At 36.5% G+C, this 18,753-nt stretch overlaps 5 protein-coding genes across 5 annotated transcripts; all 5 read left to right on the plus strand.

The window, feature by feature from the left end:
- LOC109132851 lies at positions 349-1,673 on the plus strand. The gene is made up of 4 exons (XM_019245287.1): positions 349-538; positions 816-920; positions 1,108-1,265; positions 1,377-1,673. Exons 1-4 carry the CDS (start codon positions 349-351, stop codon positions 1,671-1,673), a joined length of 750 nt encoding a protein of 249 aa, XP_019100832.1.
- LOC104786848 lies at positions 7,367-8,372 on the plus strand. The gene has a single exon (XM_019245920.1). The coding sequence runs from the start codon at positions 7,651-7,653 to the stop codon at positions 7,924-7,926; it is 276 nt and encodes a 91-aa protein (XP_019101465.1). The 5' UTR covers positions 7,367-7,650; the 3' UTR covers positions 7,927-8,372.
- Positions 11,287-13,470, plus strand: LOC104786849 (probable serine/threonine-protein kinase RLCKVII). Its single transcript, XM_010512305.2, has 5 exons — positions 11,287-11,616; positions 11,821-12,059; positions 12,161-12,350; positions 12,452-12,843; positions 12,938-13,470. The coding sequence occupies exons 1-5, from the start codon at positions 11,463-11,465 to the stop codon at positions 13,328-13,330; spliced, it is 1,368 nt and encodes a 455-aa protein (XP_010510607.1). The 5' UTR covers positions 11,287-11,462; the 3' UTR covers positions 13,331-13,470.
- Positions 13,662-16,673, plus strand: LOC104786850 (DEAD-box ATP-dependent RNA helicase 40-like). The gene is made up of 7 exons (XM_010512306.2): positions 13,662-13,886; positions 14,059-14,538; positions 14,649-14,737; positions 14,884-14,983; positions 15,614-15,868; positions 16,087-16,205; positions 16,296-16,673. The coding sequence occupies exons 1-7, from the start codon at positions 13,731-13,733 to the stop codon at positions 16,576-16,578; spliced, it is 1,482 nt and encodes a 493-aa protein (XP_010510608.1). The 5' UTR covers positions 13,662-13,730; the 3' UTR covers positions 16,579-16,673.
- On the plus strand, positions 16,798-17,960 carry LOC104786852 (psbP domain-containing protein 2, chloroplastic-like). The gene is made up of 3 exons (XM_010512307.1): positions 16,798-17,159; positions 17,235-17,390; positions 17,466-17,960. The coding sequence occupies exons 1-3, from the start codon at positions 16,851-16,853 to the stop codon at positions 17,727-17,729; spliced, it is 729 nt and encodes a 242-aa protein (XP_010510609.1). The 5' UTR covers positions 16,798-16,850; the 3' UTR covers positions 17,730-17,960.

The following is an 18,753-nucleotide window of genomic DNA, read 5'->3' on the forward strand; positions in this document are numbered from 1 at the left end:
GACTCCACTTGTCAAGTGTTATTAATAGTGTTTAAAGATGTTGTGAGTGCAGAACGTGAACAAGACGCCGTACCGGCCGTGATCAAGTCACTCCTACCGCGCTATCAGGACGTCTTTCCGGAAGAACTACCGCACGGCCTACTACCATTGCGAGGCATTGAGCACAAGATCGATCTCTTACTCGGCGCACACCTACCTAACTGACCCCCGTACCGCGTGAACCCCGAAGAGGCTAAGGAGCTCGAGTGACAAGTCGCGGATCTTATGAAACAGGGCTACGTGTGAGAGAGTCTAAGCTCGTGTGCGGTACCGGTCCTGTTGGTTCCAAAGAAAGATGGGACGTGGCGCATGTGCGTAGATTGTCGAGCAGTGAACAACATCACCATCAAGGACCGCCATCCGATCCCACGCCTGGACGATATGCTTGATGAACTAAGCGGTTCCACCATCTTCTCCAAGATAGACCTTAAAAGTGGCTATCATCAAGTGAGGATGAAAGAGGGGGATGAGTGGAAAATCGCGTTCAAAACCAAGCAAGGTTTGTACGAATGGTTGGTAATGCCATTCGGTTTGTCTAATGCTCCCTCCACCTTTATGAGATTGAAGAATCATGTTCTTAGGGCTTACATTAATAAATTTGTGGTGGTGTGCTTTGATGATATTCTTCTTTATAGCAAAAGTCTTGAAGAACATTTAGATCATTTGTCCTTAGTCTTGAACACTCTTAGGGAAAACAAGCTTTTTGCTAATTTGAAGAAGTGTGTGTTCGGAGCTACTGAACTAGTGTTTCTAGGCTTTGTTGTGAGTGCGCACAGGCTTAAAGTGGATAACGACAATATCAAGGCCATCGAAGAGTGGCCAATTCCGACCAACATCAGTCAAGTTTGAAGCTTCCACGGCCTGGCCAGTTTCTATAGGCGGTTCGTGCGAGACTTTAGTTTAGTAGCAGCGCCACTCACCGCCACCATCAAAAAGAATATTGAGTTCAAGTGGGGACCAGCACAAGAGGCAGCGTTTCGCGAACTTAAGAAGCGGCTGACACAAGCACCACTACTCGCCCTTCCCGATTTCAACAAAACGTTTGAAGTGGTGATGCGTCCGGAGTAGGCATCGGTGCAGTTCTGACGCAAGGAGGCAAGCCTATTGCGTATTTCAGTGAGAAGCTCAGCGGACCGACGCTCAACTACCCGACAACCGACAAGGAGCAGTACGCCTTAGTTCGCACCATGGAGACTTGGCAACACTATCTTTTGGCCAAGGAGTGCGTCATTCACACCGATCACAAGACATTAAAGCACTAGCGCGAGCAGACCAACCTCAAGAAGAGGCACGCCAAGTGGCTTGAGTTTATTGAAACTTTCCCTTATGTTATCAAGTATAAGAAGGGAAGAGAAAATATGGTCGCCGACACCCTTTCCCGACGCCACACGCTGATCACCACCATGGACGCGCAAATCCTCGGGTTTGAAAGCATCAAGGACGTTTACGCCACCGATCCTGAATATGCGGAGTGTTATCGAGAGCACAGCAAAGGCAACTACACCAAGTTCTATGTACATGATGGTTTTCTGTTCAAGGGAAGGCGGCTATGCATCCCAAGCAGGTGGGCTTACGAGTCACTTTGGCGTGGCCAAGACAATAGCTGTTCTAAAGGAGAATTTCTATTGGCCTAAGATGAAGCGCATGGTGGAAAAGTTCTGTGGCCGTTGCATCCCGTGCAGGGCGGCCAAGTCAACTACACGTCCTTATGGCCTCTACAGCCCACTGTTGATCGCCTCAAGCCCATAGGTTGACCTATCAATGGATTTTGTCCTTGATCTTCCTCCATGCGGTAAGAAGGACAGTATTTTTGTCATAGTGGATCGATTCTCCAAGATGGCTCACTTCGTACCGTGCAACATGACCAACGACGCCACCAATATCGCTAGTCTGTTCTTCCGCGAAGTAGTAAAGTTGCACGGCCTGTCCCGCACAATCGTGTCCAACCGAGAGCCCAAGTTCCTTGGAAATTTCTGGAGAACTTTGTGGAGGAAGCTAGGCACGCAGCTTTTGTATTCTACCGCGTGTCACCCGCAGACGGACTGCCAAACAGAGGTCGCCAACCGCATCCTTAGAGCATTACTACAGACCACTATAAGCGGTAACAGGAAAAACTGGGTTGAGTGAGAAGTCGTCGTTCGAAGTTGCATATGGTTTCAAACCTCTTACCCCCATGGACGTGCTACCTTACCACCTAGCGATGTAGTGAACCAAGACGGAGAAAGCAAAGTCGAGCTCGTGAAGAAGACTCATGCGGACGTCAAGGCCAGCATCGAGAAGCAAACCAAACATTATGCGCGGACGGCCAACAAAGGCCACAAGACCATGGTTTACAAGGAGGGCGACTTGGTGTGGCTACATTTGCGTCCAAAATGGTTCCCATTGAAGAGAAAAGACAAGCTAAGCTCGCATGGAGATGGCCCGTTCCGAGTGCTCGAGAGGATCAACGACAATGCCTACCGCCTCGAGCTACTAGGTGAGTATTTGACATCGACATCGTTCAACGTTTCTGACTTGGCCTCGTTTGATGCAGGTACCGAGGAAGATGTTTTGAGGGCAAAACCTTTTCAAGAGGGAGGGAATAATGGAACCTGGGATGATGGCCCGAACCAAGACGTGTACCAAGACGGAACCGGACAGGAAGACGCTGACGCGGCCGCGACCGAATCAAGACGGCCATCGACCCTTGCACCAAATCTAATGCCCGGAGCGACCATAAGGAGCCGAACAGCAGCCAGGGCCGCCAAAAAGAAGTGTTTCTTGTTTGTCCAAACATTTGTCTGAGATCAAGAAGAGTTCGAGCATGGAGTCATTCAAGCCGCCAGACGGCCGACCGAGGTTTCTTTCTCGGTATTCACCATTACGCAAGGGTGAAGACCTCCAAGTCATTAAGGGGAATAGTACTCTTTTTCCTACCTTGGATTTGTCCCATTGGGTTAAAAAAGAGGTTTTAACGAGGCTACGAACCTTAGTGCATGGTCACGGGCGTGGACCACTCCCGGCCACGTGGCCATCCTATCTTTGTTTTCTTTTCTTATGGCCGTTGTTTTTAAAACTTGTTTGGGACGCTGCATTTTCATTTTGGCCATGTTTTTATGGTTTAGGGATCTCCCTTGTAATGGCTAGCCTATTTAAAGGACCTAGGCCCAAAAATGTAAAGGAGACTAGTAATAAAAATCAAAGTTGTTCCTTTACTCTCGTTTTCAGCGATTGATACAAACCCTAGAAGCTTCTCGAACCGGGTTCGAAATCTTCTAGCTTAGCCGTATCACAAGGAGATCCATCCCTTGCGTGTCGCTACATCGATCCACCTTCGACCTTTATCAGTCGAGAGTCTAACGAGTCGAGCATCTCCTCGTGAACCTCTTCCGCCTCTATCCTCATCGTACTGAGAGCCTAGCGATCGAGTATCTCTTCGTGAACCTCTCTCCACCGTTCTGTTTGTTTGTTGGAGCCGTTCAAGTCCGATTCCTTCAGTTCGCGTCCCGTCAGTACGTTCGTCGGTCATGGCCGTCGTACCAGGTCACATCACATATGGTCTCTTAATGATCTTATCCCTGTATGGGGGGTGTGAGACAACACACACTTGATAAGTCACCTAAGTAAGTGTTAAGGTATAGGCTGCCTAACTAGATGAGTTGTTGGCTGACTCACTAGAACACTTATGATGCAGGGTTGTGTTATAGGCATGTGAATAATTTGTATTTGATTTGCGAAACTCTCAAACATTTTTTTTTTCTTTTTGTTGATTCAAGTTCTAAGGACATCAACGTTTTCTTTCAATTTTGAAACATGTGGGGGATTGTTGGGTATGTTTCATGAAGTGGAATTTTTAGGAATGGGCTTCAGTACCCATTAAACTCTTCTTCTCCAAAAGTACAAGTCAAAAAACTGTTGATGACGGTTTCCTCTCCGAGATCTGTAACAGACAGAGAGATGAATGAAATCTCGGAGGGGAAGTTAGGTTTTGTGGTATAAAGACATGAGCCCAACCTTCTATTTTAGTATGGAAAAGAACTTCTTCTCTTTTCTGTTTCTTCGTCTCCTTCTTCTTCTTCTTCTAATTTCTGATTTTGAGTTTGAGAGTTTCATCTATTTTGAATTGAGTGCACAGTTCAATTGAGAGCAAAGTAAACCCTGGAGTGAGCCGTCTTGGTTATCTTGCACCGGGATTAGGCGGTTTTTCGCTCAAGTGCAGTAGATTCTCTACGGCTCTGCAACTTAAGCTTCTTTGTTCTTTCTCATTTGTTCTGAGTCTGGTTCTGTTTCCAACATTATTCAACCCATTCATCTTCAAAATAGTGGTTGAACAAGTTGAACAATTTTGTTGTAGGATTAGTATATTTTTTTAACTTTTTAAGTTGAATGGGCTGAATAATTTTTTCTACCTTCTTCAATCTTTTCAATGCAAATAGTGAAAATTGGTTGAATATTTTTTTTCAACCTGTTCAATCTCTTCAACCATGCAACCATTTGCACCCGAAGAAAAGAAACAAACAATTTTGGTAGCCAAAACATCAAAAATAAATAAAAATTCTTTATCTTTTTGTTCTTCCCAATTTCTTCTAATTATTACGGTTTTTTTCTTCTCAGTTTTTCTAATGCTTGCTCACCAATTACACCTAAAGTATTTATTGAATTTATAAGGCTTATTATTTATATGTAATAAATTTTATTTGAGATTCGTAGTCCTAGGGATGGGCAAAGTTACTGAACCAAATGATTTTTAGCTACCAAACTGAACCAAATTCATGAAACCGAACCTACACCAAATTTAACGAACACCCGGTTTCATTGTTGACAAAGAAAAGCAAATAACATAAATCAAAACAACGATACAAGCCAAAACTGCAAAACATCAATACTTAAGTCGTTGCAGACTTTTTAAATATTATACTTTTAGTAACTTAATACTAATATTCCCAGGACATAGCAAGTCCTTTTCCTAACACTGGATCCAGCTAAGCAGTGTAATAAATAATCTAGTTTAAATTTGCTTTCTGAGTACTTTATATTTGTTTTATGTGCTTTTAAACTTTTAAGATTTTCCTATATAAGTATAAAAGAAAGAAAGTGGAACAACCACAAATAACGTGAAAGATTGGTCTTTGCTAAACATTTTATAAATGGGCGTGATGTCGAGTATAAATAAATAAGATTACCCTTTATAGAGTCTTCAGTCTTTTATCCCAAAGTCCAAACATAAAAAATAAAACGCGTAAACCTTAGAACTTAATAATAATCACAAGACAATTCCATCGAAGGGGTTCATGACCATTGATCTAGGTTGTGAATAACTGGGAGAAGCCATAGTGATTGGTGAGCTTATTGTCAGCAATAAATAATGGAATATTAATGACTACGAGCATCTGGCTGGTGGTTAGTTTAACTGGTTTAAATTCCTTATTATGATAGTAAATAAATGTATTCTCAAGTCTTTTTACAAAGATTGAGTTTATGTTCCATACTCCATACATGAACTATAACAACATGAATATGGTTTAAGAGTTTAAGAGTTTAAGATATATCGAGGTCTAAGAAGACAAAAATAGAATCCCTCATTTTAAAACTCGCAATTATGTATAATGATTCCTGCATTTCACTAATCATACTTCTAGGTACATAAAAATGTATACAGTTAAGGTAACTCCTTAGCGATACATCAAAATCTGAGCAAGTGGCTAATGGAAGGACGGTCTAATAACGTTTAAGATAACGTTTTATGTTTGGAAGTCACGAAAGACTCATAATTAATATGCTTTTATAATGGGGTCATAACAATTCAGTCAGGACGGTGGATGGAGTTTTTGACAATGTTTTTGGTCCACTCATATCTTATGGATTCGTTTTAATGAGAGTAATACTAATACTTGACAGCTGCAATGAATTTCCTAGAATATTCATTCGATAACGTTATTGATAATTTGAATTTTTGGCCAAAAACAAATTTTGGGATGTTAAAAATCTTCAAGAAAATGTTTTTGGCATGTGGAACTTGACAGAAAATCTGGCTCGATCTTAATCTGACTTTAAAATCTCTGTAATGTAATTTGGTAAGTAATTAACAAATAAATTAAACATATAGATATACGTATTGTTCGTTTATCTGAAGGCTTAGTTTTCGTTTTTAAAACAAACATCTGGATGCAATATCGATGTTTTAACACTAAAATGAAGAAAACATATTGTCAAGTACAACACGAAGTTTTGGTCGAAGCATACATACTTGTATGTAAGTCTAAAATTATACAGTATAAAACAAATCTCTTTAAAGTAGAATTAAAAAGTTGACTTTACGTCGTAAATTTTCTAAAAATAAAGTAACATGCACGACAAAAAAAACTAATGGAAGTTAATATCAGACATGATTATTACATTAAGTGAAAATTTTACTATCAAAATATTTATTTTTAAAGATAATAATCCATGCATAGTCATATGATGCCAGATAAATGCAATTTTATACCTAAACGTGATGAAATCATTTTTCCCCCAATAGGAAGACAAAACAAAAGAAATGTTTTCTTCAACCAAAGTCAACGACCGAACTTGCTCAAGCCTTTCCTCTCTTCATCTTATCTAGAAACTAAATTGCGAAAAAGAAGCAGCCTAACTAAAGTCTAAAACACACTTCAAATTGTAAAAACACTCCCCTTAATTAGTACGCAGTTTTGGGGATGCAATTTCATAACACTGAAGTTCTTAATCTTAAAACATTTCAAACTTTATCCTCCCTTATACTAATTAATTTGTCAAGGCTCATGAGTTTGTTTATTATTGGATTATTCTATATATATATATATATAATATTATGCATGCTCCAACTCTATCGTTGATTCATTTAAAAAAAAATTAATTAACATCCTGTTTTCAGATGAAGACTCTCTATTGTTTCTATTAGAGTTTGGGAATCGTTTTTAAAATAAGATAGAACGATAGATGATTCCTTTTAAATTTTTTTTTTTTTTTTTTTGTTAATTGTCACTTACCAAAATTGTGACTTATAGCATGAACCAAAATACTCTCACACACACGTATTCATAAACTTTTTTTAATGCATTCTTGATTCATGACAAAAAGTACAAGTTATTTATACAATATTTTTTGCACACAAAAAAAAAAAATTATACTCCTACAATATTTACGCATGAACTATATAATATAAAGACCCTCAAAAAACCATTGACCCACCATACATAATGAAAAACACCGAACCTTACCACATTCATTGAATAAATTCCTCCTAATCATGTTTAATAATTAATTAATTTGGTATTTGGTATTTGGAGATATCGTTACTCTTTTCTTTTCCTATAAGTTAATATCCATCTCTCTTCTGATCCTTCTACAATTCTTCTTCCTCTCTTCTCAGATTTAAAAGTTTCAGTAATCTATTTTTTGTTCTTGTTTAATTGAAGCAAGACTAAGTCCTTCTCCATCTGTACCTTTCTTTCTGTCATTCAAGAACCCTCTCTGCTTTATTAATTAAATTTCAATTTAATTTTTCTTTAAATTCTCATTTTTACATGTAGATTTGATTCTTATTATTACACACTCGTGTTTTAGATTTGCTTTTTTTTTTTTTTTTAGATTTGCTTCTTACACACACTTATGTGTTTGACTTGCAGAGAATCTTGTCCGTTAGATTCACCCATGGAATCTCCGGCGACCAAATACTCTACTGCGAGGTCCGTTGAGCTACCGCCTCGTCGCGGAAAGGTGAAGCGAGAGATCTTTGGTTTCTTGGCCAGTTCCATCGTTTCCGCGGTCAAAGCCGGTGGAGCGCTTGGAAGGAACTCTCGAGGTGGTGGTGGTGGCTCTTCTTCCTCCACCGCTACTCCTCCGGGGAGTGGATACACATCTGACCAGAACAACGAATCCACTTAAAAGCAACAAACATATATAAAGATTAAAGACATAATTAAGAAAGTGCCACCACCATGGCACCCTAAGAGGAAGCTGAGTGGTTCTGTTCGTTTTTGAAAACAGAACGCTACTTTTGTTTTCCTCCACGTCCGGTTTGGTTTTATGGTGGTTTGTTTTATTTTGTGTGGTACGACCCGGTTTAACTTCGTTTTTTGGTGGGTTAAACTGGGGAATACGTAATGGTTTGATTAATTTGCTTTTGATTTGTTGTTTACAACAACAAATCTCTCCCTAATCTGTTGTTTCTACGTGTTTTTAAAGTGGAGTAATGATGTCTTCTGGGAGCTATTTTAGTTTCGGTTTGGGTTTCGGTTTACTTATGTGATTTGTATGCTTTTAAGTGTCTGTGTTGTATCTCAATTGGAATGTTATACTAATTAAGTGTGTGTTTATTAATTTTGTTAGCTTATTTTCTCTTCGTTACTTTTTTTGTTTGTTAAAGATTTTCTCTCTCTTCATTACTTGGGGAATTTAATCAAAGATGTCAAAAAAGTTGCAAATGGACCGTTTAGTAAAAAAACTATTGACATTTGACAAATACGTAAACTTACTTCAAAAGATCAGATCGTTGTGGTTGGTTATATACTTATCTTTTTTTTCTGTGACGATTTACTAAATGGTAAGACTGATATTTTTAATAAACTAAAAAATATAGATAATTATTAAAAAATAACAAAAACATACATACTAAAAATATAAAAGTTTTTGGCTAAAAACACAAATATTAAGAAACAATAAATATTGTATTATTTGACAAAATTCAACCAATAGAAAAAAATACTGTAGAATTTAAATAGTCAAAAAATTATTATTAATTTAATATTAAAAATGCATGGAAACTTGAAAAAATTCGATAAAATAGAACAAGGTAAAAGCCTAAAAAAACTTATATATTGGAGCATAGGGAGTTTTAACAAATAACAAAAACATACAAAGCAAAATTCAGAATGAAATTTATTTTATATTAAAGAGTGAAATTTATTTTATATTAAAGAGAATTATACATCAAATTCCACTTTAGTTTGGTGTATTAAAAATAAATATCTTTATTTATGTAGAAGCTATATCAAAACTAAACACCAACGATCTTAATCTCTCAATATAATTGTCACAACTCAATAACAATATTTTACAGAAATAGTTTTCCTTTAATATTCCTATGATGAATAGAAAACATAATTTCCTATTTTTATTAGAACTAGATAATTTCTTTAAAGCATATTTTGTCATGAACGGACTCGTTGATGATGTCTTGAGCTGCAAGCTTATAGAAAATTATATAAAATCCGTTTGGTACATTTTCAAAATATATATTTTTCTATGTCATACTTCAAAAATATTATTTCATGTTTTCCATTTTCAAAAATACCCATTTTCTATGTATAGAATGACTAAATTATAAGCTCTAAAAATTTAAATACTAAATCATATATATCCTCTCAAAACTATATCCTAAATATAAAATAGAGAATCCAAATCTAAAAATTTAAAAAAAAATTAATTTAACATATTGTAATTGTATAAAAGAGGGCAAAAATGAAAATGTTTTTTTTTTTTAAAGTATTTTTGAGAAGGATATGTCAAAAGGGGCATTTCTAACATATTCTCAATCAATTATAAGGTCTCTTCTCAATTTATTCAAATTAAATACTTGATGACATATGTTGTTAAATATATAGCTGATTGTATTTAAAAGTGAATCAAACTGTATTATTAACATCATTTATGTTTAGGTTGTTTCATGAATAATTCCCCAAATCTATTTTATGTTTTTTAAATAACATTTCTAAAATGTCTTTATAACAAATGCTATTTTTTATTTAATGGCATATTAAAAGGATAAAAATAACCTTGGATGAGAGAGCTGAAAATTTTGTTTTAATAAGATGATGTGACAATTCTAAATAATACAAAAAAGTGCATTACATGTGTAAAAGTGAATGATATTTTATTATGAATCTCTTTTCTTGTTTCTCAAAAACAATATAAGGCACCATTTTCATCACACTTGAATTAAGATTAATAAATTTTATATAGTAAATGCATTATTCACCCAACATACACCAAAAAAAAAACTATGTCTCAAATGATGCATTTGAAAAATAGACAATATTTCGAATATATACAAAACAAATTATTTTTGTCCATGTTAGAGATTTGTTTTCATTGGAGTTTGACATTTTATTTTAAATAAGATAATTGGTTTTTGTTTTATATAATCTACCATTTACTATCTACTTGAACTTGTTTGTGACTTTTTTTTGGTGCATGACCAAAGTATTCACAGACACCCATACAAACAAGGGTATTTATAAAACTTTTGATGCATTCTTGATTCAAAACTAAACTAATTATCCTTACAAAATTCTTTAGAATTTGTTGTATATTGACATTTGCATTTTGATGGTTATTTATTGGTTCAATATGATTTGTCTTGGCTATAAGCTTTCCATGTTGAACACTCAAATTCATTTAAAATTAAAATAAGATATATAAGTTGTAAAAAAAATAAACAATAGGTTGACTTCTTTCTTTCTTTATCTGAATTTTATTAAGAACTACGACATAATCAAAGAAAACTTCTTACTATAATTTTGTTTTGGAGAAAATTCCCGAAAAAAACACTAATTATTTAATATTTACCAGAAAAAAACATGAATTTTTTTTTGTTGCCAGAAAAATACGCAAGCTATTTTTTAGTTGATAAAAAATACATGAACTATTATTTTTTTCCAGTTTCTCCTTGTTTCTGTTACGACCGTTAACGGTATTGTAACGGCGTTACTATTTTTGAAAAAAAATTCTAGAAAAAACACAAATTATTTATTTGCTGCCAGAAAAATACATCCATGCAAATTCATAATAGAGGTATTAGTGGATAAACTGTTAATTGCATTGATCAGTATTTTACAATTACCTTCAAAAATCACGGATGTAAGATTAACCTTAGTCTTTTAACGACTCAGATCTTGTTTTTTAAGCTAAAACCACCAAAATTATCATAAAATTGAATTTTCGAAAGAGATTTCTAGCATGTAGCTCTTTTTGAGTGTTTTGGACAAATTAGCGGTTTAATTCATCTGTAGGTGAAAGAAAGGTTAAAAAAGACAGACGGTAGCAAACAAAAAAGGTTTGACCAAGCAGCTCCCACAGTTTTACTTTTACAGTTTACTACTTTACAAAAGACACAATTTAACCGCACGCACCTCATTGGTTACTATTATAACCCTTACGGTGCACCTTCCCGCAGACAATAACTACGTTTCTTCTTTCCTTTAAAAAAGTTCAAATTAAGCATCTCTCTCACTTTGCCCTCTCCTCTTCTCTCTCTCTCTCTCTTTCGTAACTCTTCCTCTTCTTCTTTCCCCAAAAAATCAGATTTTTTTTCCCTTTTCCACATTTTCCCTTTATTCTCTGTGTTAATTCTGAATCTCTAGGGTTTCTTTCCTTCTCCAACGAGAGAGAGAGAGAGAAAAGCTTCTAGTTTTTTTTTTTGGATGGGTTGTTTCGGACGCACCGTGAAATCAAACAAACGATCAGAGCCCAAAACCACGAAGAAGAATGATATTACCTCCCCCAAAAAACTCACCAACGATCCAAACATCGTTCATAAGAACATCAATCGAGACAATCAAACGCAACCCACCTCAGGTTTTTCCCAAAAAAATAAAAAATTGATTTTTTTTTTATTTCTCTCAAATTCGGAATCTTTCTATGTGGGTGTTATCTGTTTTCGATCTGGGTTTCATTTTGTTTTTTGCTACATTGCATAAAAGCCGTTTCATTTGTTAGGTTTTGTTGTGTTCTTCTTTGTTTTTGTATTCATGGATTCAGCTTTGTGATGTGTTTGTGTAGATTGTTTGAAAGTTAGTCTATGTGGAGATGTAAACAAGGAAGTAGATACTAAGGAGGAGGACCAATTAGCTTTGGATGCAAAGGATACTTTGGTTGAAGATGAAGTTTCAGGGAAGAAAGCTCAGACTTTTACGTTTGGACAACTCGCTGTTGCTACTGGAAACTTTAAGTCAGATTGTTTTCTAGGTGAAGGAGGGTTTGGTAAAGTTTACAGAGGTTTCATTGAGAAGATCAATCAGGTTTGTGTGTATATCTGTCTTGTGGAATATAATCAATCATTGTGTAATGTGGGTGGCTTGTTAGAGGATTTTTAAGAGTTTTTGTAATGGGGATTCTATAGGTTGTTGCTATTAAGCAACTTGACCGGACTGGTTCTCAAGGAATTAGGGAATTTGTGGTTGAAGTCTTGACGTTAAGTCTTGCTGACCATCCGAATCTTGTGAAGCTTATTGGTTTTTGCGCTGAGGGTGTTCAGAGACTATTGGTGTATGAGTACATGCCACTAGGATCTTTGGACAATCACCTCCATGGTATGTTTTTATATACCTCAAACTCATATATATCTTTCTCTAAAGCAACAAGCTTTGTTGATTATGTTATAACTTGTTGTCTTATGTTCTGTTTGCTTTAGATCTTCCACATAGTAGAAAACCGCTAGCTTGGAACACCCGGATGAAAATTGCGGCTGATGCAGCGAGAGGTCTAGAGTATCTCCACGATACAATAAAGCCACCTGTGATCTACCGTGATCTCAAGTGTTCGAATATCTTGCTTGATGAAGAGTATCACGCAAAGCTCTCAGATTTTGGGTTAGCTAAAGTAGGACCAAGAGGGAGTGAAACTCATGTTTCCACAAGGGTTATGGGAACATACGGATACTGTGCTCCTGATTACGCATTAACGGGACAACTCACATTTAAATCAGATGTATACAGTTTCGGAGTTGTTCTTTTGGAGCTTATCACTGGAAGGAAAGCCATCGATAACACGAGACCACGTAATCAACAGAGTCTAGTCGAATGGGTAAAGATTATAAAGTCTCAACCTTTAATTATAGCTTTTTGCTTTTCCTCCTTTATCTAGCTGAGCACAGTTCACACTTTTGGTAACCTTACAGGCGCGTCCGTTGTTTAAAAATAGGAATCATTTCAAGAAAATGGTTGATCCATTGATGGAAGGAGAATATCCAATTAGAGGAGTGTACCAAGCACTTGCTATAGCTGCAATGTGTGTTCAAGAACAGCCTAGTATGAGACCGGTGATAGCGGATGTAGTAATGGCTTTGGATCACTTAGCTTCTTCCAAATATGATCATGGTCATCATCATAGACGAAAGGATTCTAATGTGCCAGAGACCAGAGGCGATGATGAAGAGAAGAAAACACTACCCGAATCTATTGTGATAGAGAAGAGAGGCGATGAAGAAGAGCAAATAGTAGTACCCGAATCTAATGTTTGTGTGGAGGAAGAGAAACAAGAGATCAAGATTTGCTCAGATCAAGCGACGTAATGATCAGCAATGTTTCTTTATTTTGAACACATAACAAAAAAGATTGTTAGAAATTTTGTTTTGTAGAAATGCTTCGTTTATGTAAAGCAAACAGTTTTGTTCGATTTAGAAATGAAGATGATCTCACGTGAAAAGCAATCAAATAAAAAACCGGTTTAATCACAATCATTTCATGAACCAATCCTAATTCCGGTTTATCACAAACCAATCAAGCCCCAATCAAGCCGGTTCTTGGTATATACAGAATGACACCGTTAACCTTATAACTTCTCTTAAATTACAATTATGCCACAAGTATATGAAGGTTTAACCCGGAACAAAGAATCCGGAAGCGAAGGCTAAACTAAAGAGCAACGGCCGCCGCGAAGCTCTAAACCTCCAAAGAAGCAAAAAAAAAACAATGGCGAAAGGCGACGATAATGTGCAGAGGAAGAAGAACAAAGTGACGAGGAAGAAGATGAGTAGAAAGAACGATTCCGCCACTGTTTCTGCTCGCATCGCTGCCATTATCGCCGCCAAGAAACGCCGCAAGTCTGGCAAACGCAGCATGTGTCAGGTATCTCCTCACCCTTTCACCCACTTTCCAATTCGATTTTAGGGTTTAATTTGGTAGAGAAGAGTGTCTGTTTGAATACTCTTAGGGTTCGCTGAAACTGTGAATTTGAAATTGGAAATGTTTAAGTGAATTTTATGTTATTTGATGCATTTGGTTTTGTATTGAATCTTAGGGAATGTGTTTTAGTCTTCCTACACCTCAAGACCCATATAATGAGAGGCAGGGTAAAGCTGATATCACCAAGAAGAAGAAGAAGAAGAAGAATAAGGTGAAGAGTAGAGATAAAGAAGACAAGAAACCATCTCCTATGTCTATTGACGGTGTTGAGAAGATGGATGGTCCATCAAAGTTTCTGATGTCAAACCTGAATGAGATAGAGAACTCGTTTCGCAAAGATAGCACATACAGTGAACAGCATGACAAGTTTTTGTTCACTAGCACTTGGGGAATTGAGTTCTGGAAATGTTTCTTATCTGGGAAAGATATTGTAGAGACAAGTGGAATGTCTTCTACTGTTGAACAGATTGCGTGGATTGTTTCGACCGCAGCAGATGCTATTGCTAAACGGGAGAAAGACGAGGAGGAGGATGAGTCTATTGGTAACAGCCCTTTTCTTTTGTACCTTGTGCCATCTCAGTCCAAAGCTTCTCAGGTTAGAATCATATTGTTTAGCCGTGTGATTGTTTTCTTTCTTTAGTACAATAGGCAACATCCCTTTTCTTTTGGGACATAATGCAGCCATTTTTATTTAATCATGCTTAGGTTCGATCGGTTTGTAAGGCACTGAAAGGTATTGGAATTCACACAGTGAGCTTACACCAAGGAGCGTCACTAGATCATCAGATTTCCGGGTACGTCTAACCAGCCCATTACCTGTCTTTTTCTTTTTGCAGTCTAGTCTCTTTTACATATTTTCCATGCTGTTGCTACATGAAGGATATGATACTATTCTTTTTTTTCCCTTTCCATTTCTGACAAGCTGCCTTTCGTGCTGTAGATTGAAAAGTGTCGAGCCTGAGTTTATAGTTGCTACACCTGAGAGACTTTTGGAGATTGTCAACTTGAAGGGCGTTGATATATCGGGTGTTTCATTGCTGGTATGCTAAAATCTATCTCCTGTTTCATTATACTGCAGTCCAAACATTTCCAAATCGTTTTCCTATAGATAAACGTACTATGGGTTCAAATTGAATTGTTTCAGTTTAGATTTTATGTTGGCTTCTTCTGTAGTGGACGGAACTGGTTGGCAGGTCTTTTTCTTATTATGAATGATGTTTGTTAGGGTTTGTTCCTTTTTGAGCTTTCAAGAACCACCAACCACCTCCATCTGCAGCCTGATTTGGATTGAATTTTGTATCCTATTTTGTATAATTGGCTCAGTGTTTGTCCCACTATTGATTGCTTTGAGTAAATCTAAGATTCTTACTGGTCTAGGCGGCTTTCCCAACATCATTCTGAGTTTTCTGTTTTAGTGGAAGTCTGATCCCTATAGCTACATATCTACTTATTCTACACGTTGCCATAAGAAGAAATGCTCATTTTCATGGCAGTTTTCTCTGTATTTTCATGTCATGGAGGACATATATTGAGTCTTAACTATAAATATGTTTCTATGTTTCTGGATATCAATAGGCCTCTCTTTAACTCGACGTATCATGCTATAGAGTCTCTGCATCCTATATTTAAGAGCATTCAACACTGCTAATTGGTTTCTCACACTTACACAGGTCATCGATGAACTAGGTTCCCTTTGCAGTAGTGGTTATCTAGACGCTGTTAAATCCATTAAGCAGGCGATTTCCAGCAAACACCAATCAATAGTTTTCAACGACAGTTTCAGTGCTACCATTCTCCCGGCAGTCCAGGGTCTTTTGGGGAGATCAATCAACAGAGTTACCGTCAGTGATTCTGTTGCCAGCCAAGGCTCTAATATTATCCAGACTGTAAATGTCTGCTCCTCGGAAGATAAAAAGCTAGAGAAGGTACATCATATGATACCTTATTTTTGTATCTACAACACCATAGGTTTAAAGTTTTGTGAATGTGAGATTATAAGAAAGTAAAAAGTTGTTAAAGTTTAGAATTAAAAACAAACAGTTACAGAAGTAGCATTCACTAATAGATGGCTTACATATGAAAAGTGGATGGCTCCTCTACTGTGATATGTTACTGAAACCAAATATTTACGTTTCTGTCGCAGTTTGCAGAGCTTCTGGATTCATCTTCGTCGAAGATAATACACATTATTACAAAGGAGGAAAGTTTCGGAAAGATAAGGGCTCTACTTAAGCTCAAGGGTATCTCAGAGGTCCAAAAGGGGTAAGAGCTTATCAACTTTACCGTATTATTATGAAAGAGCATAGCTTTTGCCATACTAATTTGTCACTTTTCTTTTCGTTTTGGCTTCAGCCGGAAACCTTTGGCGCACTTGATTGATATCGAACAGTTGGATACAACAGTTATGAGGGACTTTGAAACCGTTCTACTTCCAGATTTTTTCCCATCAATCGAAATTTACACTCAGATTCTGACAAGCATGGCTAGAGAGAGCGTTCACGGTGTACTTCAAAGCTTTATAACAAAAAAGGAGGCCAAGTCTTATCAAGCTGGACCATTGGTGAATGTCCTGGAGAATTGTGGTCAGAACGTGCCTGATCCTTGGAAGAATTTATCTGTTGCTATGTCTGATTAATCAGATGTTCTCCAAAAGCATTTTTGTTTGTTCCATTGAAGTTTAAGCTGCAGAAAATTTTGTTTAAAATGATCAAATTTCACGCTTTGTGCTAATGATTCATTTTTTTTGTTTGGCTGATATTTGTCTTCTTACGCATGCGTCTAATCCGGTTAAACCAAACCTATCCAAACCGATGTGTACCATCGAATTCAGATTGGTAGCTAAAAGATCCGAATAAACCAAAGATTGGGACTTTAACGGCAAAGATGTGATAAGGAGGAGGAAGCAAAATGTGGTCGTCAAGCTTCTTAGCTTCTCCTCACTTGTCTTCTCCTCCCAAATTGTCTCTCTTCTCATCCTCATCATCATCATCATCTTTTTCTCATCACAAGATCCAGAAGCAGCAGGTCCTCTGCTTTACCCAGAATCCTTCATCCAGAACTGGCATCAATCTCAGCAAGAGACACTTAAATCTCTCGATTCTCACTCTTTTATTCAATGGGTTCTTGTTGGATAAGGCCAAATCAACCGCAGACCTTCAAAGATACACTGATTCCAACAATGGCTTCACTCTCCTCATACCCTCTTCTTATACCAAGGTACAATTCGAAACTGAGTTACAAAAAATTTGTGTATTCACTCCAAATGCTAATTAATGAATGGGGAATGTGAAGGTAGAGAAAGCAGGAGCCAATGCTCTGTTTGAAGAACAAAACAATGGAAGCAACAATATTGGAGTTGTAGTGAGTCCTGTCCGTATAAAGAGTCTTGAAGACTTTGGTGATCCTCAGTTTGTAGCAGATAAGCTCATTAACGCAGAGAAACGAAAGGTTCGTCTCCTTCTCAAAACCCCTAATAGAAAATGTGTTTTGGGGAAGCTTTATGTGGTTTTGTTTGAAAATCAGGAAAGTACAGTGGAAGCTGAAGTTGTATCAGTTGGAGAGAGATCAGGACAAGGACAACAACAACAAGTGTATGAGTTTGAATACAAGATTGATAGCACGAGAGGTGGGATCAAGAGGGTTTTCTCGGCTGCGTTTGTGAGTTCTAAGAAGCTTTATCTATTGAACGTTGTTCATTCAGACAAACCAGAGAACCCTTTGGATTCAAGTACGAGGATGTTGTTGGAACAAGTTCTTCACTCCTTTGATGCTCTGCCTCTCACATGACATCATGACTCACCCCCAAATAAAAAACTATGTTTCTTGTTGATGGGCTCATTCTTGAGTTGATGGGCTTTTGCTGAACCCAATAAATCTGAGATTTCTTTTGTTACAAAATCTGTTTCCTAATTTTTGTGTATATTTGTGTGTGTGAATAACATGCAAATACAAGTTTTGAATTCGGATAATGACACAACAGTAACACTATTATAAATTTGTAGTCGACGACTTATAATTGCTGTATCATATATGTATGTATTTGTTTGAAAGCTTAATTGAAAACAAAATCGTTCACAAAATACTCAACTGTTTAGTAGTATTTTTTTGTCAGACAAATTAAATGATATATACCGATATACGTATAAAATAAGAAGAAGAAGATGTGTGACAAAGACACTTATGGCTTTGTGATTAATTTTGGGATAGAGTTATGATATCTTACGGTCTATATGTTTTTCTGTTTATCGACAGTAACTAAGGAGAGAAACTAATTTTTTTCCACACCGACGATAATGATAATAATAATTGTAATATTTTCACCTTAAATAATTCACCCAAGTAGACAAACATAGGTGAAATCTTAATTTTCCCTATTGAACATAATAAATTCTCTACATTTTGGTTTTGACCGCTCCTGTTGTATTGCATATAATGCGAATAAGGTATATCAGTATACTTACCATATACTATATGGTTGGTTAATTGGCGATGTGATTGTTCATGTACAATAAAAGTTTTATGAGTAAATTACGATTGCATGAACTTAAAACTATATAAAAAATCGTTTCATACAATGTTTTTGTTGAACGATTGACGTATCGGGCTATATATAGCTCTATATATTGCAGTTAAATATATTAAAATTTCCCTCAAGCTAATTAAATTTGTTATTTCTGTCTGAAACGTTACACTTTAAATGTTTTATAAGTACGTTTGAATTATTATCCCATGAGGTAGGAAACATTGAACACATCGACCACATTTACATTCATATATAAATGATTACTTTTTTTTTTTTTTTTTTTTTTTT

This window comes from Camelina sativa, chromosome 5, assembly GCF_000633955.1.
Source record: "Camelina sativa cultivar DH55 chromosome 5, Cs, whole genome shotgun sequence".
NCBI classification, from domain to species: Eukaryota; Viridiplantae; Streptophyta; class Magnoliopsida; order Brassicales; family Brassicaceae; genus Camelina; species Camelina sativa.